General features: G+C 45.2%; 2 protein-coding genes across 5 annotated transcripts in view; both read right to left on the bottom strand.

Moving 5' to 3' along the window:
• LOC140425665 (protein scribble homolog) overlaps positions 1 to 26,213 on the bottom strand; it is a gene marked incomplete at its 5' end in the record, with an annotated part of 1,618,068 nt that overhangs the window by 645,258 nt on the left and 946,597 nt on the right.
• Positions 1 to 26,213, bottom strand: part of LOC140424651 (poly(U)-binding-splicing factor PUF60-like) — a 136,298-nt gene that overhangs the window by 41,656 nt on the left and 68,429 nt on the right. For 2 of the 4 annotated variants that reach the window (XM_072507892.1, XM_072507893.1), the window contains 3 exons: positions 24,090 to 24,182; positions 19,950 to 20,163; positions 4,109 to 4,299 (listed from right to left, as the gene is read on the bottom strand). In XM_072507892.1, the coding sequence (XP_072363993.1) occupies positions 4,109 to 4,299; positions 19,950 to 20,163; positions 24,090 to 24,182 (498 nt within the window). The remainder of the gene's footprint in view (positions 1 to 4,108; positions 4,300 to 19,949; positions 20,164 to 24,089; positions 24,183 to 26,213) is intronic. The other 2 variants (XM_072507894.1, XM_072507895.1) reach the window with 2 other exon arrangements.

Here is a 26,213-nt window from a genome sequence, read left to right as displayed (position 1 = left end):
TTTTTTTTTTTTTAATTTCATTTACTAATTAATTGACGCAATGTCAGTTAGAGGGGTGCAGTGCTCTGACTGTGAGATGTGGCAGGTCCGGGAGGCTTCCAGCGTCCCGAATGGCTTCATCTGCAGAAAGTGCACCCAACTAGAGCTCCTCACAGACCGCATGGTTCGGTGGAAAGCGTCATAGATAGCAGTTATATAAATGTGGTCACACCCAAGGTGCAGGCAGAGAAATGGGTGACCACCAGAAGGGGCAGGAAGTCAGTGCAGGAATCCCCCTGTGGTTGTCCCCCTCTCGAACAGGTATACCCCTCTGGATACTGTCCGGGGGGGGGGGGGTGTCTATCGAGTAAAACAGCAGCAGCCAGAGCAGTGGCCATGGCCGGCTCTGATGTTCAGAAGGGAGGGTCAAAGCGCAGAAGAGCAATAGTCATAGTGGACTTTAGACTCCAGGATGGTATGTTGCCTCCCTAGTGCCACGGTCCAGGATGTCTCAGAACGGGTAGCGGGCATCTTGAAGGGGGGGGGGGGGGAAACAGGCAGAGGTCGTTGTACATATTGGTACTAATGACATAGGCAGGAAGGGGCATGAGGTCCTGCAGCAGGAGTTCAGGGAGCTAGACAGAAAGCTAAAAGACAACATCTAGGGTTGTAATCTCAGGATTACTCCCTGTGCCACGTGCCAGTGAGGCTAGAAATAGGAAATTAGAGCAGCCAAACACATGGCTGAACAGCTGGTGTAGGAGGGAGGGTTTCCATTATCTGGACTACTGGGCGCTCTTCCGGGGCAGGTGTGACCTGTATAAGGAGGACGGGTTGCATCTAAACTGGAGAGGCATAAATATCCTGGCCGCGAGGTTTGCTAGTGTCACACGGGAGGGTTTAAACTAGTATGGTGGGGGGTGGGTACCGGAGCAATAGGAGTCAGGAGGGCTAGAAGGGGTCATGATAAGGCATTGGCAAATCGGGTTAAGGAAAATCCCAAGGCATTCTACACGTACATAAAAAGCAAGAGGGTAGCCAGGGAAAGGGTTGGCCCACTGAAGGATAGGCAAGGGAATCTATGTGTGGAGCCAGAGGAAATGGGCGAGGTACTAAATGAATACTTTGCATCAGTATTCACCAGAGAAGGAATTGGTGGATGTTGAGTCTGGGGAAGGGTGTGTAGATTGCCTGGGTCACATTGAGATCCAAAAAGACGTGTTGGGCGTCTTGAAAAATATTAAGGTAGATAAGTCCCCAGGGCCTGATGGGATCTACCCCAGAATACTGAAGAAATGAAATGAAAATGAAAATCGCTTATTGTCACAAGTAGGCTTCAAATGAAGTTACTGTGAAAAGCCCCTAGTCGCCACATTCCGGCGGCTGTTACAGGAAGGAGGCTAGAGAGGAAATTGCTGAGGCCTTGACAGAAATCTTTGGATCCTCACTGTCTTCAGGTGATGTCCCGGAGGACTGGAGAATAGCCAATGTTGTTCCTTTGTTTAAGAAGGGTAGCAAGGATAATCCAGGGAACTACAGGCCGGTGAGCCTTACGTCAGTGGTAGGGAAATTACTGGAGAGAATTCTTCGAGACAGGATCTACTCCCATTTGGAAGCAAATGGACGTATTAGTAAGAGGCAGCATGGTTTTGTGAAGGGGAGGCCGTGTCTCACTAACTTGATAAGAGTTTTTTGAAGAGGTCACAAAGATGATCGTTTGGAGACTTGGAGGGAGAGATGGCAGGTGGAGTTTAATCCGGGTAAATGTGAGGTAATGCATTTTGGAAGGTCTAATGCAGGTAGGGAATATACAGTGAAAGGTATTGAAAGTCAGAGAGATCTAGGTGTACAGGTCCACACTGAAAGGGGCAACACAGGTGAAGAAGGTAGTCAAGAAGGCATACGGCATGCATGCCTTCATTGGCCGGGGCATTGAGTATAAGAATTGGCAAGTCATGTTGCAGCTGTACAGAACCTTAGTTAGGCCACACTTGGAGTATAGTGTTCAATTCTGGTCGCCACACTACCAGAAGGATGTGGAGGCTTTAGAGAGGGTGCAGAAGAGATTTACCAGGATGTTGCCTGGTATGGAGGGCATTATCTATGAGGAGTGGTTGAATAAACCCGGTTTGGTCTCACTGGAACGAAGGAGGTTGAGGGGCGACCTGATAAGAGGTCTACAAAATTATGACCGGCATAGACAGAGTGGATAGTCAGAGGCTTTTCCCCAGGGTAGAGGGGTCAATTACTAGGGGGCATAGGTTTAAGGTGCGAGGGGCAAGGTTTAGAGGAGATGTACAAGGCAAGTTTTTTTTACACAGAGGGTAGTGGGTGCCTGGAACTCGCTACCGGAGGTGGTGGTGGAAGCAGGGACGATAGTGACATTTAAGGGGCATCTTGACAAATACATGAATAGGATGGGAATAGAGGGATACGGACCCAGGAAGTGTTGAAGATTTGCAGCATGGTTGGCACGGGCTTGGAGGGCCGAAGGGCCTGTTGCTGTGCTGTACTTTTCTTTGTTCTTTTATTCTTTGTTCCTCGATCAGGTCACCCCTGTCTTCTTTGTTCCAGAGAAAACAACCCCAAGCGTATCCAACCTCTCTTCATAACTTAAATGTTCCATCCCAGGCAACATCCTGGTGAATCTCCTCTGCACCCTCTCCAGTGCAATCACATCCTTCCTATAATGTGGTGACCAGAACTGCACTCAGTACACCAGCTGTGGTCTCACCAAAGTTCTATACAACTCCACCATCACCTCCCTGTTTTGTAATCTCTGACTCAATCAGTGGTTAGCATTGCTACCTCACAGCATAGAGACCTGGGTTCGATTCTGACCTTGGGTGACTGTGTGGAGTCTGCACGTTCTCTTCGTGTCTGCGTGGGTTTCCTCCAGATGCTCCGGGTTCTTCCCACACTCCAATGATGTGCAGGTTAGGTGGATTAGGCCATGCTAAATCGGTCCTTAATGTCCAAAAGGTTAGATGAGGAGACAACCCGGGATGGGGGGCTGGGTAGGGTGCTCCTTCAGAGCGTCGGTACAGAACCGTTGGACCCATTGGCTTCCTTCTGCACTGTTGGGATTCCAATGATAACAAAGAAAGGGGCCCCAGGCATCAGGCTAAAGAGAGTGAGTACCAGCGAGTCAGAGGGTCACAGACATCTGTACCTTCTTATTTAAGAGTGGATCCCACACCTGGTTCCGCTCACTCGTTGGATTGAATGTCCTCCTTCGGTGCTGTAATTTTATTCGACAGTCCTTTGGCACTACCCGTTTTTCTAACAAATTATTAAATGAGCAGTAATGCCTCTGAAATGCTCACTAGATGCTTTTGAAATGCGGATGCAACCCTTCATCCTCCAAGTTTATTCAATGTATTTCCTTCTTGAAATTTTAAATGCACATCTCGTGACTCCTATCATTTATACCCCCCTGGAAAGCCCCAAAGCAAAACAATTATTTAATAATTCTGCCAGCTCAATATTGTTACCCGTCAACCCCTCAAATCCAATTTCTTTCACAGACTTTGTTTTATTGATGTGCCTGTAAAATATTTTATTTTATGCTCCTTGATAATTTCATCTTGTTAATTTGTTTTTTTACTTCGCAAGCTCTCTGTATTCTCTTATCCTGCCCTTTTTTACTGTCTAATGCAGGGAACATGGCAGTCAATTGTGCACAGCAACCTTCGTGAAACAGCAATGTGATAATGACCAAACGATCTGTTTTTGTAATGTTGGCAGAGAGAAATATTTGTCAGGACACCGGGACACTCTTTCTTCTTCAAAATAGTGCCGTGGGATCTTTTTCACCCTCCCAGCAGATCGGTCTCAGTTTAACATGGCATATGAGATGTGCGATGCTCCCATGGGAATCTTTGTTGCAACTTCTGGGGTTGCATACATTACACATCCCAGAAATATGACATGCAATTCTCAGTCGATATTCTCTGGCAGGTTACTCAATCATTAACAAAAGGAGGAATGACAAAGAATTCCTGTTCAATTTTTTTCCATCTGTGCTTCCAGCAGGGGTCACTGGTGTTAACCACCCCAGGCACAGGTTCCACTAGCGTCAGCACAGACCAGATGTGGCTGCTGTATAAATGAAACTGCCGATACCCACCTGAGCCGTAATCTTAGCTGTTGCTGCAGCTGCTGCCACTGCTGCAGCAGGGGGCAATCCGCCAGGTGCCGCAGGCGTCATCAATGGCATTGGAGGGGTCACCGCTTTCCCAACGCGGAGGAACTGGCCACCGAGATCAAACAGGTTCATGGAAGACACTGCATCTTGCGAAGACTGGGCCTTCTCGTACTCTGTACAAAGCAACAGGTTCAGCGTTTATGCAAACAGGCAGGGCCACAGGTGAAGAACTTCACACTGGGTCGCACAAGACCACACATCCCACCACGCACACAGGGCCAGCCCCCCCCCCCCCCCCCCCCCCCCCCCACTAGGGGTTTCTCAGCCCAAAGTTCACTCCTGCTGTCTGGCTTCTCTTTACCACACCACCTGCCCTCCAGGACATTGCCCCACTCTCCCCACCACCCATGTCAGACCAGGCAAAATGAAAGGGAGTTTGGGGAGGCAGAGGGCACACGTGGTGGTGGGAGGTGGAAGGTGAAGGAAAAGATAAGGAATGTAGACATTATGGTAACAATGGTCCTGTTACTGCACTAAAATCCAGAGGCCTATGGTAATAGGTTAATAGTGTTCAATTCTGGTCGCCACACTACCAGAAGGATGTGGAGGCTTTAGAGAGGGTGCAGAAGAGATTTACCAGAATGTTGCCTGGTATGGAGGGCATTAGTTATGAGGAGCGGTTGAATAAACTCGGTTTGTTCTCACTGGAACAATGGAGGTTGAGGGGCGACCTGATAGAGGTATACAAAATTATGAGGGGCATAGACAGAGTGGATAGTCAGAGGCTTTTCCCCGGGGTAGAGGGGTCAATTACTAGGGGGCATAGCTTTAAGGTGAGAGGGGCAAGGTTTAGAGTAGATGTACGAGGCAAGTTTTTTACGCAGAGGGTAGTGGGTGCCTGGAACCCGCTACCGGAGGTGGTGGTGGTGGAAGCAGGGACGATAGTGACATTTAAGGGGCATTTTGACAAATACATGAATAGGATGGGAATAGAGGGATACGGACCCAGGAAGTGTAGAAGATTGTAGTTTAGTCGGGCAGCATGGCCGGCACGGGCTTGGAGGGCCGAAGGGCCTGTTCCTGTGCTGTACATTTCTTTGTTCTTTGTTTGTAATGGTCTGGATCGAGTTAAAATCCCAGTTTAACAGCTGGGGAATTTAAATTCAATTAGTTACGGAAATTTGGAGTTAAAAGCTACTTTAATAATGGTAACCATGTAACTACCAGATTGTTTTAAACTCATCTGTCTCTCAACTCCTTTAGATACAGGAAAAACATTCACTGCAAGGGGAACAGATCATAAAAGTAGGGATCATTTACTACAGTTGGGACAAAGCTTGGTGAAACCACATCTGCAGTACTGTGAACAGTTTTGGTCTTGGTCTCTGTATTTAGGAAATGTACAAGAAGCAATTCAGAGAAGGCTCATTCCACTGATTCCTGGGATTTGGGGGGGGTCCCATTTAATTCAGGGTTGAGAAGAAATTGTTTCTTTAAATCTGGCAGCACAGTAGCACAGTGGTTAGCACTGTTGCTTCAGCTCCAGGATCCCAGGTTCGATTCCCGGCTTGGGTCACTGTCTGTGTGGAGTCTGCACGTTCTCCCAGTGTTCTCCCCGGAGTCTGCACGTTCTCCTTCGGCCCATCAGGTCTGCACCCAAGCATGAAAGACACCCGACATCAACATGTATAAAATTATGAGGGCGCTAGATTGGTGGAGGGATCAATGACCAGGGGACAGAGTATTAAGTTAAGGGTCAGGATCTTCAGTGGGAATGTGAGGAAAACCATTTTCACCAGAGGGTGGTGGGAATCTGGAACTCACTGCCTTGAAGGGCGGTGGAGGCAGAGACCCTTACAAGTATTTACAGGTGTAGGTGCAATGCCAAGGCAATGGGAAAATGGGCTGAGAATAGTTCGGTATTTGTTTTTGACCGGCGCAGATGCAATGGGCCAAAGGGCCTTTTCTGTGCTGTAGGCTTCTATATGACGAAGAGCAGGACAAATGAGGTAAGTTAAGTGAGCGGGCAACAAGGTGACAGAGTGAAGCTATTCACTTCGGTATTAAGAATGTGAAAGTAGAATATTTTTTGAAAGGGGTGAAACTTGTACGTGTTAAGAGGGACTTCGGTAGGGGCAGCACGATGATGCAGTGGTTAGCACTGGGACTACGGCGCTGACGACCCGGGTTGGAAACCCAGCCCTGGGTCACTGTCCGTGTCGAGTTTGCACATTCTCCCCGTGTCTGGGTGGGTTTCACCCCCACAACCCAAACGATGTGCAGGTTAGGTGGATTGGCCACGCTAAATTGTCCCTTAATTGGAAAAAAATTATTTGCACAGAAATTTACATAGAATTTAGTGCAGAAGGAGGCCATTCGGCCCATCGAGTCTGCACCGGCTCTTGGAAAGAGCACCCTACCCATGGTCCACACCTCCACCCTATCCCCATAACCCAGTAACCCCACCCAACACTAAGGGCAATTTTGGACACTAAGGGCAATTTATCATGGCCAATCTACCTAACCTGCACATCTTTGGACTGTGGGAGGAAACCGGAGCACCCGGAGGAAACCCACGCAGACACGGGGAGGATGTGCAGACTCCGCACAGACAGTGACCCAAGCCGGAATCGAATTATTGGGTACTCTAAATGTATTATAAAAGAGGGAGACTTGGGTGAACTTGTACAAGGGATTTAAAGTAAGAATACAGATATAAGAATGCAATTGCAAAGGCAAACAGCATGTTACCTTGATTGCAAGCAGATTTAAGTACAAAAATAAAGTCTTGCTTCAATTGTGTGAGCTCACGTCGAGAATACTGTGTGCATCTTTAGTCTCCATATCTAAGCAAGGATTATACTTGCCTCAGAGGCAGTACAATGAAGGTTCACTAGATTAGTTTCTAGGATGAAGACCTTAGCCTATAATGCAGGGCGGAGCAAATTGGGTCTATACTCTCTTCAGTTTAGAAGACGGAGATGTGGGGTGCGATTCTCCGAGCCTCGTGCCGGCGCGAACACTTAAGTCTCCATTTTGGAGAATCACGCCCGTGATATCATGAAACAAGATTCTGAATGGAATTTGACAGGGTAGTCAAATGTTGTTTCCCCTGGCTAGAGAATCTAAAACAGCAGGGCAGTCTATATCAGCATGGATTTATGAAGGGGAAATCAAGCTTGACAAATGTACTGGAATTCTTGGAGGATCTAACTGGTAGAGCTGAGAGTTGATGAGGGGGAAATCAGTGGATTTGATTTATTTGGACTTTCCGAAGGTTTTGGACAAAGTCCCGCACAAGAGATTTGTGCATAAATGAAAACACTTGGGATTAAGGGCATTGTATTGAGATGGATCAAAAACTGATTAGCAGACAGGAAACAAAGTGTAGGAATAAATGGACCTTTTTCAAAGTGGAAGGCAGTGACCAGTGGGGTACTAGCAGCATTCGGTGCTAGGATCCCAATTATATACATTATTGATGAGGGAACAAAATGTCATTTCTCCAAATTTGCAGATGATACCAAGTTGGGTGGGAGGGTGAGCTGTGAGGAGGATGCAGAGATCCTTCAGTGTGATTTGGACAAGTTGAGTGAGTGGACAAATGAATGGCAGATGAAATTGGATAAATATGAGGTTATCCACTTTGGTCGCAAAAACAAGGCGGCAGATTATCTGAATAGCCATAAGTTGGGAGAGGGGAATGTGCAACAAGACATGGGCATCCACGTACACCAGTCACTGAAGGTGAGCGTGCAGGTGCAGCAGACGGTAAAGAAGGCAAATGGTATGTTGGCCTTCATTGCGAGAGGTTTTGAGTACAGGAGCAGGGCTGTGTTGCTGCAATTGTACAGGGCCTTGGTGAGGCCACACCTGGAATATTGTGCACAGTTCAGTGTCCTTATCCGAGGAAGGATATTTATGCTCTAGACGGAGTGCAGTGAAGGTTTACCAGACTAATTCCCGGAATGGTGGGACTGACGTATGAAGAGAGATTGAGTCAGTTAGGACTGTATTGGCTGGAATTCATAAAAATGAGGGAGGGAATCTCATAGAAACCTATAAAATTCTAATTGGACTGGACAGGGTAGATGCAAAAAGTCCAGAACCAGGGGTCCTAGTCTCAGGATCTTCACCCAGAAAGTGGTCGGCCTGTTGAATTTTGGGGCCAAAACATTGTGTTTTCAAGAAGCAGTTAGATTTATCACGTGGGGCGAAGGGATGAAAAGATTTGGGGTGGGGAACAGGCAGGATCTGGCTGCTGAGTTGGATGATCACCCATGGTCATAATGAATGGCGGAGAAGGCTCGACAGGCTGAATTGACTCCTCCTGCTCCTATTTTATATGTTTCTAAGGATAAGGGAGCAATCATTTTGGGCCGAGTTGAGGAGCAATTTCTTCACTCAGAGTTGTGGATCTTTGAAATTCTCTACCAGAGGGGGTTGTGGATGCTTCCTTGTTGAAAATATTTAAGGCTGGGGTAGAGAGAATTTTGGCAGGAGAGGCACAAGAGAGAATTTTGGTCTCAAGGAATATGGGGTGGGCAGGAGAGTTGAGACAAGTCAGCCATGATCACATTGAATGGCAAAGCAGGCTCAAGGAGCCTTATGGTCTTTGCTGTTCCTATTTCTCAAGTTCTTAAGGGGCAGAGAGTAGCGTGAACGAAGAATCAGAGAAATGAAGGGGATAAATGAAGGGAATATTAAATATTCTATCTGATTGTTTGTGCAGTTCCATCGGCAGTAAACAGCAATTCAATCAAATCAATGGTTGTCTTTAATGGACAAACATCAGGTGTTATAACTTAGCAGTAGCAATGAGTAACTCAAACACATCCACATACAATTTCTAACTTTTAAACATCATTTTCAATTGAAAAACTGAAACCTCCAATTAAAAATATTCCTTTTCCATTCGGGATAATCATGGACTGTTCCTGTAATCCTCCAACTTCAGTGCACTTGTGCAGAGGTCAGACAATACCCGAGTGCACACTATTAAAACACAAATCATAAGTTATTCTTACCTCTCTTGTTCTCACCTTTGTTCAACATTCCTTTACCATGCTCACTCCTCCCCACGTGGTGAGCTCCATTGCGCTCTCTTGCACATTTGTCTCCTCCTGGGGCCACCCTGCACTGTTGCCTCCTCATTCCAACAGCATCTTACATATTCTTGTCAGGGACATTTCGTAATGAAGCAGGGTTTGCAGTGCTTTCAGCTCCTGGTGGAAAGGTTCTACCTCTGCAGCAGTTATTGAGCGTCAAGAATTGCTGGTATAAATAGCTGGTCTTACGTTGAGATGAGGCTAAAGTGTACCAAAGGAGATAAAGCAGGAGAGCGGATGCACTAATCCACAAGAGCTCCCAATGACACAATGATCCAATGAGCTGATCTGTCACCATTGTGGTTAAGGGTTCCTATGGGCCATTGGAAATCGGAGAAATATCCAGGGTAACCAGTTTTCGAGTCAGAGATAGCGACAAAGGCATAATCTGCCTGAAGTCTGGAAGAATCTGCAGGGTGTGCTGTACAGATGGAAAGCTGAACAAACTGACTGGACGAAGTAGGCTGCGGTGCTGAACCATTTAGCGTGCAATAGGATGCCTGGTTTCTAATGGCTGTTGCCACCAGTTGTCCCTCAAGCTTTTCTAACCATTCTCTCGCTGATAGATTGAGAGAATCCCAGACACAGTAAGATCTACAGCAAAGGGTTTGCCTTATCAGGGTGCAGACTGCATGGTGTAGGACAGGGTGTGAGCAGGCTGTGCAATATTGTTAAGCTCAATAAATCTCCCTTGCAGTTATCAGAAGGTTGTTCATCCAGTGAATGGTGTGATTCAGCACTTATTCTGGGGTGGCTTTGTTAGTTCCAAGATCAGCGTGCGCAACAAGGGAACTCACCAATACCATTTTACTTTTCAGTATTGTGTGGAATGGATAGTAAAGAATTGTATACTTTTCAGACTGACTGCAGATCTGGTGCTTTCTACTCACCATCTTGAACCGTCAGCAAACAATGCAGCTGCTTCCAAATGCCATGCTGTGGGTCTGCAAAACCCAAAGACGTCTTGAAGACATTCTGATGCAAATGACTCACCAATCAATACTCAAGAACTGGGCTCATTAGACAACTTCAAATCACTAATTCTATACCACAATTGGTCTTTTTCTTTTCCCTTTAACAGAAAACTCCTATTGCAGGTTGTGGCATTTGAAGATGCAGTTCCAAACCATTCGCTCATGCTTCACAAGTCCTAGGTATGTAACAAAACGGCCTCATTCAGCCCACAACAATCAGGAGGGGCAAGCAGTGAGATGGATGTGAGACTAAAAGCAGAATGGGGTACAGGGAGAGGCCAGAGTCAGCCTCACAATAGACATGTAACTGTTGCAAAAATTCTTTGATAAGGGAAATATAGGCAGTGAATATTTGGAACAGCCAATCCAGTGAGTGAAAGCAGAGGATTCAATAAATTTGAGAGAACTGAACACATTTTTGGGAAAGAGGGCGAGAGTGATAATGGACAGGAAGCCTTTAATCACTAGACTGGCAGAATAGTTGGAAATAGATTTTAAGATCAAATGGTGCCAAGAATTTTGAATCAAGGTGAGGCTAGTGAACTGTAATCACTGACAAATATCTTCTGGAACTTGTCTGACTGATTGGTTGGTTGGTTGTAGGCAGACGGAAAGAAACTTCCTTGAGCTTTTCCAGCTGGGTCTTCAGTTTTGTAGGAGTGGTGTTTTGAGCAATCGAAAGGTGCAGATAGGACAGGGAGACTGCACTGCCCAGTTGATAGATGATGATGAACCCTAAGTAACATTTCTCTTTATATCTCCATACAAGTAATTGTTGTCAATGACACATTGTTATATAATTCGAGAATGACAAACAGTTGGGTACATTGAAAGTTATCCCCCAGTAGATTCCAATGGTAGACATATTTAATTTTTTTTTTTTTTTTTAGAAAATACAGCACAGAACAGGCCCTTCGGCCCACGATGTTGTGCTGAACCTTTGTCCGAGTTTAATCATAGATTATCATTGAATTTACAGTGCAGAAGGAGGCCATTCGGCCCTTTGAGTCTGCACCGTACACAGTACTCCAAATGTGGCCTTACCAAAGTTTTGTACAGCTGCATCATCACCTCACGGCTCTTAAATTCAATCCCTCTGTTAATGAACGCGAGCACACCATAGGCCTTCTTCACAGCTCTATCCACTTGAGTGGCATCTTTCAAAGATGTATGAACATAGACCAAGATCTTTCTGCTCCTCCACATTGCCAAGAACTCTACCGTTAACCCTGTATTCCGCATTCATATTTGTCCTTCCAAAATGGACAACCTCACACTTTTCAGGGTTAAACTCCATCTGCCACTTCTCAGCCCAGCTCTGCATCCTATCTATGTCTCTTTGCAGCCGACAACAGCCCTCCTTACTATCCACAACTCCACCAATCTTCGTATCGTCTGCAAATTTACTGACCCACCCTTCAACTCCCTCATCCAAGTCATTAATGAAAATCACAAACAGCAGAGGACCCAGAACTGATCCCTGCGGTACGCCATTGGTAACTGGGATCCAGGCTGAATATTTGCCATCCACCACCACTCTCTGACTTCTATCGGTTAGCCAGTTCGTTATACAACTGGCCAAATTTCCCACTATCTCATGCCTCCTTACTTTCTGCATAAGCCTACCATGGGGAACTTTATCAAATGCCTTACTAAAATCCATGTACACTACATCCACTGCTTTACCTTCATCCACATGCTTGGTCACCTCCTCAAAGAATTCAATAAGATTTGTAAGGCAAGACCTACCCCTCACAAATCCGTGCTGACTATCCCTAATCAAGCAGTGTCTTTCCAGATGCTCAGAAATCCTATCCTTCAGTACCCTTTCCATTACTTTGCCTACCACCGAAGTAAGACTAACTGGCCTGTAATTCCTAGGGTTATCCCTAGTCCCTTTTTTGAACAGGGGCACGACATTCGCCACTCTCCAATCCCCTGGTACCACCCCTGTTGACAGTGAGGACGAAAAGATCATTGCCAACGGCTCTGCAATTTCATCTCTTGCTTCCCATAGAATCCTTGGATATATCCCGTCAGGCCCGGGGGACTTGTCTATCCTCAAGTTTTTCAAAATGCCCAACACAGCTTCCTTCCTAACAAGTATTTCCTCGAGCTTACCAATCTGTTTCACACGGTCCTCTCCAACAATATGGCCCCTCTCATTTGTAAATACAGAAGAAAAGTACTCGTTCAAGACCTCTCCTATCTCTTCAGACTCAATACACAATCTCCCGCTACTGTCCTTGATCGGACCTACCCTCGCTCTAGTCATTCTCATATTATCATCTTAATTAATGAAGAAATGCATGCTACGGTTGACAAGCTGAGTTGCTGGATGGCATTACCCATTAGCCAGAGTTGAAACACACTCGTGTTTGGAGGATTCACTGCTTACCTTGATTAGGTTGTAGTCTGCTGAAGTACTGTGCAATGAGCTATGGAATGTTCCCATACTGCGGTCAGCAGCACAGTGGCAGTGAACTAACATCCTTTATGGTGAGTTATGCTATTCATTATACCACTTCAACTTACAGCAAACACTGCCAAAATGAGCCACGTTTCAACACAATGTCATCAGTAATCTAATAATCAGCAACCACAGTACTTCCCAAGGGGAGATAAAGATCAGAGCGTCATTTACTCCCAGATGGCATACTGGAGTTTAAAACATACATCCTGTGACAGCCACAATAACCCAATGCTTAAACCACAAGTCAACATTAGCCATGGGAACAGCTACTGATCGGCTCGTCACATATGTTCATCAATGGCACATGGAAAGTCACACAAAATCAACCACAGGGCTCTTCATGAGCCTGTGCCTAGCTGGGTAAGCAACAAGAAGCTTACCCATGCTCTGTGCGGGTAAAGGGAATCTTAATCTTTCTACACAGGATCCATGTGGTATCAGCAATGGAGTATGTGACAATCAGGAAAATTTTGTGCATTTGTAATTCATTAGTTCGGACATTTCCAAGCAGTTGAGAGATACTCTACAAACTGTAGACTCCAGAGGACAACCTAGTTATTCCACTACATTGTCAGCTACATTGGCACTAGATTCCTACATTATAAGCACTCATGCTGAACCACAAAACATTTATCCCATCTACTCTTGTAATACAAAAAAACCCTCAGACCATTAAAACCACTTTTAAAAAAAAATCAAAAACTCAAATAACATCAAAGAACGGTACAGCACAGTAACAGATCGTTCAGCTCTCCAAGCCTGCGCCAATCATGTGCCTGCCTGAACTAAAACCTTCAGCACTTCCGGGGTCCATTTCTCTCTATTCCCATCCTTTTCATATGTTCGTCAAAACCACCTTCACAGGGTGGCCCGTGGCACAGAGGTTAGCACTGGACTGCGGCACTGAGGTCCCAGGTTCGAATCCCGGCCCTGGGTCACTGTCCGTGTGGAGTTTGCACATTCTCCCCATGTCTGCGTGGGTTTCACCCCCACAACCCAAAGATGTTCAGGTTAGGTGGATTGGCCACGCTAAATTGCCCCTTAATTGGAAAAAACAAAATTAGGTACTCTAAATTTATTTATTTTTAAAAAACCTTCACAAAACCACACTGCCTCTCACTACTAAATTCCATTTATTTTCAAATGGGAGTAAATCCTGCCCCTAACCCTTTTCAATAATTTTCCTACCACTGACGTAAAGCCTATAATTTCTGGGATTACCACGGCTACCCTTTTTAGACAAAGAAACAACATTGGCTATTCTCTAGTCCCCGGGACCTCACCCGTAGCCAATGAGGATACAAATATTACTGTCAAGGCCCCAGCAATTTCCTCCCTTGCCTCCCTCAGTATTCTGGGGTAGATCCCATGAGGCTCTGGGGACTTATCTGCCTTAATGTTTTTTTAAGACACCCAACACCGCCTCCTTTTTGATATCGACATGTGTCAGAATATCAACAAACCTTTCCCTAGACTCATCATCCACCAAGTCCTTCTCTTTGGTTAATACTGATGCAAAGTACTCATTTAGTACCTCACCCATTTCCTCTGGCTCCACGCATAGTTCCCCTCCTCTGTCCAGTGGGCCAACCCTCACCCTAACCACCCTTTTGCTCTTTATATACATATAAAATGCCTAGGGATTATCCTTAATCCCATTTGCCAAGGACTTTTTATGACCCCTTTTAGCCCTAACTTCTTGCTTAAGTTGTGATAATATAAGTACAGTGCATCCACCCTTTCCCCTTTATCCACTGCATCCTTCAAAAGAACTCCGATAAATTAGTTCAACATTATTTCTCTCAAAACCATCACTGCCTGATTGCCTTGAACTTCTCCAAGAGTCCTTCAACGGAACGCCTCGATTGAACCAACTTCATGCAGTGCATTCCAGAACTTAACCACTTGCTGCATGAAAAAGGATTTCCTGTTTCCCTCTATCTACTCTGTCCACAGCCCTCCTGATTTTTAACATCTCTATCAAATCTCCTCTCAGACTTCTCCTCTCCAAGAAATAGCCGGAACTTCTCCAACCCAGCTTCAGGATTGATATTCTTCATCAGGGTTTGACAGCAAACATCATGTTTTCGCTGGTCATCAAGCACCTATCCTCATTCCATTTTACAGCACTTGGTCCATAGCCTCGTTTACTATGGCTGGGGTTCCCAAACTGGGGTCAGCGGACCACCAGGGGCCACGTGGCCAGTAAACACCAGTTCAAACATGTAAAATTTTAAAAGAATTTGAGAAATCAAATGGGCCAGAGCAAGAAGTAATGGATGTTGATAAAGCACAGGCACCTTGGTCTGATTGGTCCATTCGATTTACTCCATCTCACTGTTGCTGGGCAGAATTGTCAGTGGCCAACAGCAAGGCCAAGGCGAGGCAGATGGTGAATCGGCCAAAAGCAGGGCAGCAGTGACGGACCCTGTGTGGTTGACAGGCAGCGGCCTGCTGTACACCACTGGACACAGGCTTCCAGTCACAAAAACAACCTACAACTATCACCTTCTGCCTCCTGCCACAAAGCCAATTTTGGAGACAAATGGCTGTGCATTCTGTGGACTCCATTCTTGATCAGTCTCCCATACGGGACCTTGTCAAAAGCCCAACTGAAGTTCATGGAGGCTACATCAACTACACTGCCCTCATCGACACACCTTACAATAATAATAATCTTTATTATTGTCACACGTAGGCTTACATTAACATGCAATGAAGTTAGTGAAAAGCCGCTAGTCACCACATTCCGGCACCTGTTCGGGTACACTGAAGGAGAAATCAGAATGTCCAAATTACCTAACAAGCACGTCACCGTGGAAAATTTAATCAAGTTTGTAAGACATGCTGAGATGTAGGAAGCATTTAAAACAGTGCAGATGGAAACGTAACCTGTTGATGTCTTTGCAATTTTAAGTGAAAGTCAAAACTGGCTGCCAAATTTCAAAATGGACAAATACGAGTCCTCCAGTTGGGAGCGAAAATGAATAGAACATGATACTTTCTAAATGGTGAAAAGCTAGAAACAGCAGAGATCCAAAGCAACTCAGGAGAACAGGCACGCAGATCATTAAAATGTTAAACAGGTGTGGAAATAATCTAGAGGGAAAAAACACAAGGGGGTAGAACCTGCTTCGAATCATAAAATGGTTACAGTCCATGCTGCCAATTTGGACCTCTCTGAGTTAGTCCCACTCCCCCTGCCCTTTCCCCCTAGACCACAAATCTTTTTTTCTCCAGATAATTATCCAATTTCACATCAAAAACTACAACTGCCTCTACCACACACAGGCAGTGTGATCCAAATCCTCTCCAGACACCTTAAATCTGTCTTCTTGTTCCTGATCATTTCACAAGTGGGAATAGTTTTTCCTATGTAGTCTGCCCTGACCCCTCATGACTTTGAATACTCTACCAAATTTCCCCTCAGTCTTCTCTTTGAGAAGAGCCTTCGATTCCATGTAACAAAAGTCTCATCTCAAGAACCATTGTTGTGAATCTTTTTGTCGTCTCTTGAATTCCTTCACCTTCCCAACATGTGGTGCCCAAACACACTGCCCCAGTTGAAGCCTGATCATTGTTTTGTAAAGGTGTACTATAATTCCCTGTGCCTCTATTTATAATGCCTTTCCCAACTTACTCTGCTACCTTCAATGATTTGTGCAGATAAATCCTTCCGTCCCACTGCTTCAAGGGCAGCACGGTAGCAGTGATTAACACTGCTGCTTCACAGTGTCAGGGTCCCAGGTTCGATTTCCGTCTTGGGTCACTGTCTGTGCGGAGTCTGCACATTCTCCCTGTGTCTGCGTGGGTTTCCTCCGGGTGCTCCGGTTTCCTCCCACAAGTCCCACTGTTAGGTAATTTGGACATTCTGAATTCTCCCTCTGTGTACCCGAACAGATGCCGGAATGTGACGACTAGGGGATTTTCACAGTAACTTCATTGCAGTGGTAATGCAAGCCTACGTGTGACAATAACGATTATCATTGTACATCTAACCGTTGGACACTAAGTGGCAATTTAGCGCAGCCAATCGACCTACCCTGCACATCTTTGGATGAGCAGATTGGGTGGATTGGCCATGATCAATGCATGGGGTGCTCTTTCGGAGGGTTGGTGCAAACTCAATAGTCGGAATATCCTCCTTCTGCACAGTAGGGATTCTATGGATTATCAGCAATTAATCCTTGTCTCTCCAAATGGAGATGAATCCTGTCCTTTAGAACTTTTCCCCGGGTCTCTGTATGTGTCTCCCGGTGTCTGCGTGGGTCTCTCACCACAACCCAAAAGGGGTAGTCGCTAATTGCCCCTTAATTGGAATTTTAAAAAATGTTTATATAATATATATATATATATATATATATATATATATATAAAAATCAGCCTTGCCCCAGTTCAGAAACTTTATTTCCAATCCTTCCTTGAACTTTTCCATAACTACCTTAAATTTTACTGAGTTATGGTCACTATGACCAAAATCCTCTCCCACTGACACCACTACCACCTGCCCAGCTTCATTCCCTATTATTACCAGTATTATTACCCAATTATAGAAACACAGAAATAGAAGCAAGAGGCGGCCATTTGGCCCTTTGAGGCTGCTCCGCCATTCATCATGATCACAGCTGATCATCAAGTTCGGCATCCTGATCCTGCCATCCCCTCATATCCCTTTAGCCCCAAGAGCTATATCTAATTATTTTTACATTTTTCAGATTTGTATATATCTGCTCTTCTCTCTCCCTGACTGTTTGGGAGCCTGTAGTACACTCACAGCAACCTGATTGCCTCCCTTTTGTTTTAGGTTCCACCCATTATAATCTCAATCGAGGAGCCTGCTGAGATATCATCCCTCCTCGCTGCAATAATTGATTCATTGACTCCTTCATCAATATTGCAACGCCACCTCCTCTTTTACACCCTCCCCCTCCTTATATGAAACTTCGATATCCTGGAATTACACCCCCCCCCCCGCCTGAAGATTCTATATTCTGGAATATTGAGCTGCCAGTCTTGCCCCTCCCTCAACCATGTCTCAGTGATAATAGCAAATCCCCATGTGTTAGTCAACACCCTCCGTTCACCTGCCTTACCAACAGGACTCCTTACATTAAAATAAATGCCATCCAGCTTTGCCAAATCCTCTTGTGCCTTAACTTGTCTTTGCTCTGCCTTCTGAACTGACTTGGTTTTCCTTCTATATTTGGCTGTACATCAGCCCTAATGTACCTCCACACCGTAACCCATCCCTCTGCCAAACTATTTTAAACCCCCCCTATCGCCAACAGCACTTGGAACCATTCCTGGAACCAGTTTCATGATTTTTCTCCTGCACACTCTCTCCAATGCCTTAATATCTTTCTTATGATCAATGCAGTAAATATCATGTGGTGGCATAATGGCAGCCCACTGCCTCACGGCGCCGAGACCCGGGTCCGATCCCTGCCCATCCACACCGTCCGTGTGGAGTTTGCACATTCTCCCTGTGTAGGTCTCACCCCCCCACAACCCAAAAAGATGTGCAGGGAAGGTGGATTGACCACGCTAAATTGTCCCTTAATTAGAAAAAAAAAAGAATTGGGTGTTCCAATTTAAAAAAAAAAGTTTTTTAATGCAGTAAAATTCAGTGAAGTGCTCCTACACTTCACAACCTCAACGCTCTCAAATTCCAAGAACAAATTGCAACTAGAAATCAGTAGTCGTCATCTGATAACGTAACAGGATAATGTACCCAGATCGTGATCTTACCCCATACATGCTCATTTGCCATCCAACCCATAACATTAAATTACCTGCCTACATATTGAAAATACCATCAATCCAACAGTGGACCCAAAAATTGACTACATCCAGGTATCATACATTCTACCACCTACTCAGCAACCCAAGGCACTGACTGGTTTATTCACACAACTCCATGCAAAAACAAAATGATCCGAATCTCATTGCCAACTCACATTTTCTGAAGCACTTTGTACCAACAATCTACACGATACAACAAACATTGGTAAAATATAAGTAGCAGATAAACATGTTGGAAGAATTATCAGTGCACCAATACAATCCAGATGTCCGTGCCAGCCAATGAGCCATTGAGGTGTAATTGTGTGCCACAGTGCCCACTCTTCCAAAGCACTTGACTGAAATAAACGTCCTGGTTTCAGATTCTGCTTTACTTTCTGCATTGAAACATAGAAATTGTTAGTCGAAAAATATCATTGTCCATCTAGTTCACACCTCCCAGCAATGATGATGAAGTTGACGACAGCCATTGCGATCTGTAAATTAGACCCAGACACAAACTGAGGAAACACCCAGGTGTGGGAAGATTTGGGAACCATAGGTCCATAGTCACCTGTTATTTCTGTATTCTCATTTCCAAGATGGCCATCTAGGTATGGCATGTAGACTGAACATTATATCCAATGAGTGGTCTAGCGCACATCAAGGTAAAAAATGGGGTGCCCAACAACAGCATTGAAGTCTTGCAGACAAAGGACTGCTTATGTGCAACTCTGCGATGGGCAACACAGATGAAGAGTATCCAGATCCAGAAATTCAAGATGATGGAGATGGCACAAGTCTTGGATAACTGAGTCATAGTGAAAAGCCAAATGTTAAAATGCAGTGTATCTGCAACCGTGACGGTGACATTGAAGTGTCTTTGCAAGCGCGTTTCCAGCTCGTGTGTACGTGCAGAGGCCTATACTTAAAGTTGTACTACCAGAAGCAACATCAACTAATAGGAGGAGAGGAAGGATGATGGTGCTAAGGGGTGAACACTTTCCCATTTATGCTTCCAGTTCTGGCATTAGTAGTGGTTGAGATGAAGTGCATGACTTGTCCTCAGATTCTAGCAATGAGCTTTGTCTTCCAGAGTCACTCCTAGGACATTCCTTCCAATTCTGATGTTCTGTCCCGGCAGCCTATCAACGCTAGATAAGTGGTATGCTGGTCAAATTTAGAGGCCATGGTGCTTTGCAGTGGGAGAGAGGAAGGAGGAAAAAAGGAGAATCAAAATGACAAAAAGAAATTAGGTGGAGACTGTTGAAACTCATTACTCAGGATTTACAGGAAGCTGAGAGTAGCCCTTCACTCCATCTACCTGGGCTGGGGTGATTGCCAAATCTCTGAGGTGAAAGGTCACCATTCTATCCAATTTCACCTTAGATACCTGCCAGGCCTTTTATTTTAGTTTTGTTAAATGCGTGTGCCTCCCTTTTTCCACAATACCGTCACGAAACCAGTTTTACCAACAGAACACTCACCAATGAATCCATATCCTTTATGCTTCCCCGTTGTGGGGTCTCGGGCCAAGGTGCAGGATTTAATCTTTCCAAAGGCCTCGAACACACTTTTAATGTCATCATCCGACAGATCCGGGTGAACGGACGCGACATAAATTCTGTTAAACGCCCTGGCTTCCTCTGCAAGCTGGTCTATGATTGGTTGAGCTTGTCCTATGTTACTCGGTCTGCCAACCTGTAACAAAAGAAACCCCCGCCAATTACAGACCAAGCTAGAAATTAATACGAACCATGCCACTTCTCCTGGAAAACACGGGCTAAGAATTGAGATGCCACCTGAAATCTTCCTAGGACATTGGAAATACCCCAGAAACGTTGGCAAATGGCACCCATTAATCATGAAATCAAGTGTGTCTCACATAGTCTGCTCCCGTTAGGAAGAGGCCATTTTTTGGTTAAAGATTATTTTTTAACAGACCTCACTCGTCAGAAACACTCAGCTTGAGTGTTCAAAAGGGAATCCTTAGTGTGTTTTACAGGAGAGCATGTAGCATGCTGGCACATCTAATTAAAGGGAAACTACACCTCATTTAAAAAACAGTAAATTTCCTGCTCCCACGCACAGTCCCCTGCCAAGCGCTCTGAGTCACACGTTGCGATGCTGCGGAGAAATCCACCCCGTAACCTCGTGTTTGTTCACCACCGGGAGGAGGAGGAGGTGAGGGGAGGGGAGGAGATACGCAGCCCACACGCCTATTCACAGTGCATTCTAGGTAGAATGACATCACTGCAGCTGCACTGTACAAAACCTTCCACAGAATTTATTTACCTGTGGAAGACTTGTACAGGGCAGCTACAGAACAAGCAGACCAGAGTGATGCCACCCTGCCTAGAATGCACTGCAAGCAGGAGAAGGACCAGCGACACCGGGCAGTGGGAGAAAATGCAACGTCACGAGCTGGACTTCTCCCCAACACAGCAGCGCACGACTCGGAACAATTGGCAGAAGACTGAGCCTGAGAGCAAGTTATTGAAACTTACCACTTTTTAAATGGGCTGAAGGCCCCTTTAACAGATATCAAACACAAGTGGCTATCTGTGTGTTTACTGGGAGCATCCTGACCTGTTCCCCCAGCCAATCACAAATCATCACGGAGGTGTGGCACTGTGGATCAGCACTAAAACGCAACCTGCTGTGGAGACAGGCCAGAACTATCACAGTAAACATACCGGGTAGTTAGAAAGAAAAGATCAGAGACTGGTTTCAGAACTTTGGAGCATTTATTATTTAAAACTAGAATTACAAGTTGACTTGCAATTGGTGGGAGAACCCTCATCCTCCAATTGATGTGAATGTTCAACCTGACAGGTAGCTTTTAGGAAGAAGGGATGGGAGGAACAGGAAGAGGTTTTGGAAAATAGGATATACAAGTATTTTATCTATTGAAGGATTATTTATACTTGATCTCCAGCATGGAAGAAGAGAAAAACTTTGGAAGCATAGGCTAGCAAGAGCTCCCAGTAACATTTCCTTGCGGATAACTGCTGAAATCTGGACTAAACCAGCTTCAAGCACAAAAAAGCCAAGTGGTCCAAGAACAAAGGGGAGCCTGGGATTGTGACACAGGCCATAAGAGAGCGGCACAACACGATAAAGAAATCTAGATGTGCAGATGGCAAAGTCATGAATGAACAAGTTAACAGATACAGATGTCCGCAAGATCAGTAATGTCTGGATCCAAACTAAGGTCCAGATGGAGTCAGTTGTTTCCTCTTGCTCTCTACGACCTAGACTGCTAGGCTTCACTAGGCAGTTCCATGATTAGTCTTCAGTCTTCAACCACTATTAAACAGTAGAATCTCGGATTGGAAAAGGGTCAATTGCTCTCAAGTGACCCACAGCAATCTACATATTTCATTGGAGGCAATTAAGCCAAGATCATTGCAGTGCCTGCTCAAAGTTCCCGTTTGTATTTCGCACAAAGGCATGGTCAGAGTCAGTTGCCAACAGGGGCAAGCCAAGAAAAGATGCCAAGTACTTAATGAACAGACCACTGGTCAAACAAAATGAATTTTTTTTTTTTAAATTACTGGGGGAAATAAATACTTTTATTTCAAAGAGGAAAGATAAAACCCTTGCCGTTCACCCCACCCTCAGGTAAATTAAAATATCGGGATGGCTCCTGGAGGTGCAGTCGCTTAGAATGTTGAGTGTTCCCACTGGCTGCGGGCACTTTAATGCTGGAATTTACAGCTGCTGATTCTTCTGATCAGAATGGCTGTCGGACTGGTGAGGGAGGGCTCTACAGCCGAGTCCTGTTCCATAAAAAAGCTTGGAGGAGACACAAAGAAAAGAAAAGTTGTTTCTAAGCACATAATAGGAACGGTAATGGTAGCATTCATAAAGTTAGCAACAACCCAGAGCTTAAACAAAGCCACCAGAAATCTGTTTCAATCAAGCTGGAGGAACTGATATCGTTCTTGTTGGGGTCCGCTCTAAAGCCCCATGGAAGGTTTCTCCCCTCGCGTCCACCCACCAGACCTCACTCACATCATTACTGTTCCATTAATGTCGGAGGAGACATTTTCATTCCCTCTTGCTTATACACTGAACCCTCATGCCTGTTTAATATTATTCACATTCCCCCCACCATTTTCTACATCCCTTTCCATCTTGCATCTTTTCGACATTGCTGCCACTCAACTAAGCTGCTCTTTTACTGCCTCCTAGAGGTATCCATGTTTGCACTCCATTCCAAACTCGCCCTTCCCGCAAAACCTAATATTAATGTTTATCCCCGGGCAGCAATGGTTCAATGGGTTAGCATTGCTGCCTCACGGCGCCAAGGTCCCAGGTTCAATCCCGGCTCTGGGTCACTGTCCATGTGGAGTTTTCACATTCTCCGTGTTTGCGTGGGTTTCACCCCCACAACCCAAAGATGTGCAGGGTAGGTGGATTGGCCACGCTAAATTGTCCCTTAATTGAAAAAATGAATTGGGTACTCTATAAATTTAAAAAAAAAATTAATGTTCACCCAAGCAAGTTAGCAGCTCTACAAAACATTCCCCAACCCCAGCCTAATGATTTGCTTGACCCTGCCATCCGAATACCCCTTGTACCATTATAAGAATCCTGCCCCACTCTCATACACTTCACCTGATAGACTGGACACCCCTCCCCATCACATCTCAGTTCAATATCCCTTCCACTGGCATTATCCATGCAACAGGCACTAACCCAGGAGACTCCACTTCCTTGCTCTAACATGGCTTCTGCAAACACTGGCATTGTGATCTGATACATAGTCTGATAAGTTTCTTCTAGCAATCCCTAAACGCCCACAGAAAACACACCGGGGTACACAAATCGGAAACGCTCAATGGCTGATTTTGCCAAAGTTCACTTTGCACCACATCAGTTCCTCCATTTATGCCAAATCAGTTGCAGCCATTAAGTTTTAGTCATTGCCATGACCTATCCCTAGCCTTACTTACCAACTCTGCTGCAAAGTCTTTAATTGGAGAAGTAACCCGTGGTTCACTCGGTGGGTCCACTTGTCGCGGCTCATGTGCAAAGGTGCCTTTATTAGCAGCAATGGCACTTACTGATCAATACCAGTGTGCCTGCGACATAACACCCTAAATCAATGAACCTGGATCATCTTGTATAGAAATTAAGCGGAAGTTAGAAAACAAAGTTGAAAATCTTGAATGAAAGAAATGCTACACCATTAAGTGCTCACCAGAATTCTGGTGGAGGTCTTTCAATTTTCAACTTGAAGGGGCAGTGAGCACTGATGAAATAAAACTAGAAAAAAACTATTTGAAAAAAAGGCATCACTGCTGACAAGATGACAATGCAATGCGTTTTCAGTTGCCACCAAAATAGCTTATAGACTGCTGACAACCTATTTTACAACTGTTGACTGATATCATTCCCCAACATACATATATGAGCAGAAAATCACCATGTGTAAAAGGACACAAAACAAATCAATAGGGCCTTGGCTTTTCTGTTCTGTTATCACCTTGTGCTTTATCCTTTAGCAGAGCACATTGAATTTAATTCTGGGGAAAGTTTATAAAGAACTGACGGTTCTGTGGAGACCCTATTCTGCTGCTGGTCAGACAGTTATGTGTTAAAGTGCTGAGGTCACTTACCTTGATGTTTCTGCCTCCAAGCATCACCGAGTTCATCTGCTCAAGAGCAAGCTGAGCTGCCTCTGGAACCTCGTACTCCACAAAGGCAAACCCCTACAAGCAAAAGGAAGGGCCTCACTCTCAGCTCTGCCATAGCACAGTGTATACCAGAGGTACTGTGCCAGCTGGCTCCATCTTGCACACACACCACTTGCTAATTACTCAGTTGACACCTTAGCTTGGAACTGCACTTAAGACTTTCCTGTTTAAACTTCTCAAATAGTCCCTCAAGTCTGTTTGACTATTCAATCAGATTATGGTTACTTTGTTCCTCAGTTCCATCGATATCATTGTCCAATAAAATCAAACCCAGTTTGGAAGTTATAATTGACTCCCAACATCCACAGTCTTTGGGAGACAGAGTTGCACATTTCCATTAGTGTGTGAAGGAATGCTACTTCATGCACTCGCTCAATGGTCCAGCTCTAATTTTGTATCCCCTTCCTCTGAATTTGTGGATGTAGTTTTCTAATCTAACAAGTCCCTCAATTAGATCAAACTTCTAAACTCAATCAATTTGTAATTTAACCCTTTTAGCACCAGTTCTATTCTGGTGAATCTGTGCCACTCTCCCTACAAGGCCAATAGATATCTTTCTTTAGAGGTGGGGGCAGGAACTAAATATAACTATTCCATGTGGGATTTGGTCACGGTTCTGGAAAACTTGCAATTTCTTCACTTTTGAATTCTATTCACTTTGAGGTTACGGCCATTATTCCAACAGTCTTTTCAATTGGTTTGTGGCAACATGCTTGCCTTCATCTTCCGGGGCATTGAGTATAAGAATTGGCAAGTCATGTTGCAGCTGTATAGAACCTTAGTCAGGCCACACTTGGAGTATAGTGTTCAATTCTGGTCGCCACACTACCAGAAGGATGTGGAGGCTTTAGAGAGGGTGCAGAAGAGATTTACCAGGATGTTGCCTGGTATGGAGGGCATTAGCTATGAGGAGCGGTTGAATAAACTCGGTTTGTTCTCACTGGAACAAAGGAGGTTGAGGGGCGACCTGATAGAGGGACATGGACAGAGTGGAGAGTCAGAAGCTTTTTCCCAGGGTAGAGGGATCAATTACTAGGGGGCATAGGTTTAAGGTGCGAAGGGCAAGGTTTAGAGTAGATGTGCGATGCAAGTTTTTTTTAAAATACAGAGGATAGTGGGAGCCTGGAACTCGCTGCTGGAGGAGGAGGTGGAAGCAGGGACGATAGTGACATTTGAGGGGCGTCTTGACAAATACATAAATAGCATGGGAATAGAGGGATACGGACCTCGGAAGTGTAGAAAGCTTTAGATTAGACGGGCAGCAGAGGCTTGGAGGGCCAAAGGGCCTGTTCCTGTGTTGTACTTTTCTTTGATGTGGAGGTGCCGGCGTTGGACTGGGGTGGGCACAGTAAGAGGTCTTACAATACCAGGTTAAATTCACCTGAAGGAGCAGCACTCCGAAAGCTAGTGACATCGAAACAAACCTGTTGGACTTTAACCTGGTGTTGTAAGACTTCTTACTGTGCTCACCCCAGTCCAACGCCGGCATCTCCACATCATGGTTAAAGTCCAACAGGTTTATTTGGAGTCACTAGCTTTCAGAGCTAGATTCACTCGGGAGGATTTAAACTAGTATGGCAGGGAGGTGGAAATAGAGAACCAAAGTAAAAGAACATCACCCTCAGACAGAGCAAAAAAGGTGACAAGTGTGAGAAGGGAGGTGGTCAATGCAGGACTGAGGGTGTTGTACCTAAATGCGGGCAGTATACGGAACATGGTAAATGAGCTTGTTGCACATATTGAAATTGGCCGGTCCGATGTTGTGGGCCTCACAAACGTGGCTGCAAAGGGATCAGCGCTGGGATCAGGGCTACAGGGGTATGTGTCCTATCGAAAGGACAGGCAGATGGGCAAAGAGGGCGGGGTTGCATTGTTAGTAAGGAATGAAGTTAAATCGAAAGCAAGGAGCGATATTGGATCAGAAGGCAAAGAATCGCTGTGGGTAGAGTTGAGGAATCGCAAAGGTAAACCCTGATGGGAGTTATGTACAGGCCCCCTAGCAGCAGTCAGGATGTGGGTCAGTAAATAAATCAGGAGATAGAAAAG

This window comes from Scyliorhinus torazame, chromosome 6 (assembly GCF_047496885.1).
Source record: "Scyliorhinus torazame isolate Kashiwa2021f chromosome 6, sScyTor2.1, whole genome shotgun sequence".
Lineage (NCBI taxonomy): Eukaryota > Metazoa > Chordata > Chondrichthyes > Carcharhiniformes > Scyliorhinidae > Scyliorhinus > Scyliorhinus torazame.
Note: the sequence above shows the minus strand (reverse complement) of the source record. Positions and strands in the feature narration are given on the sequence as shown.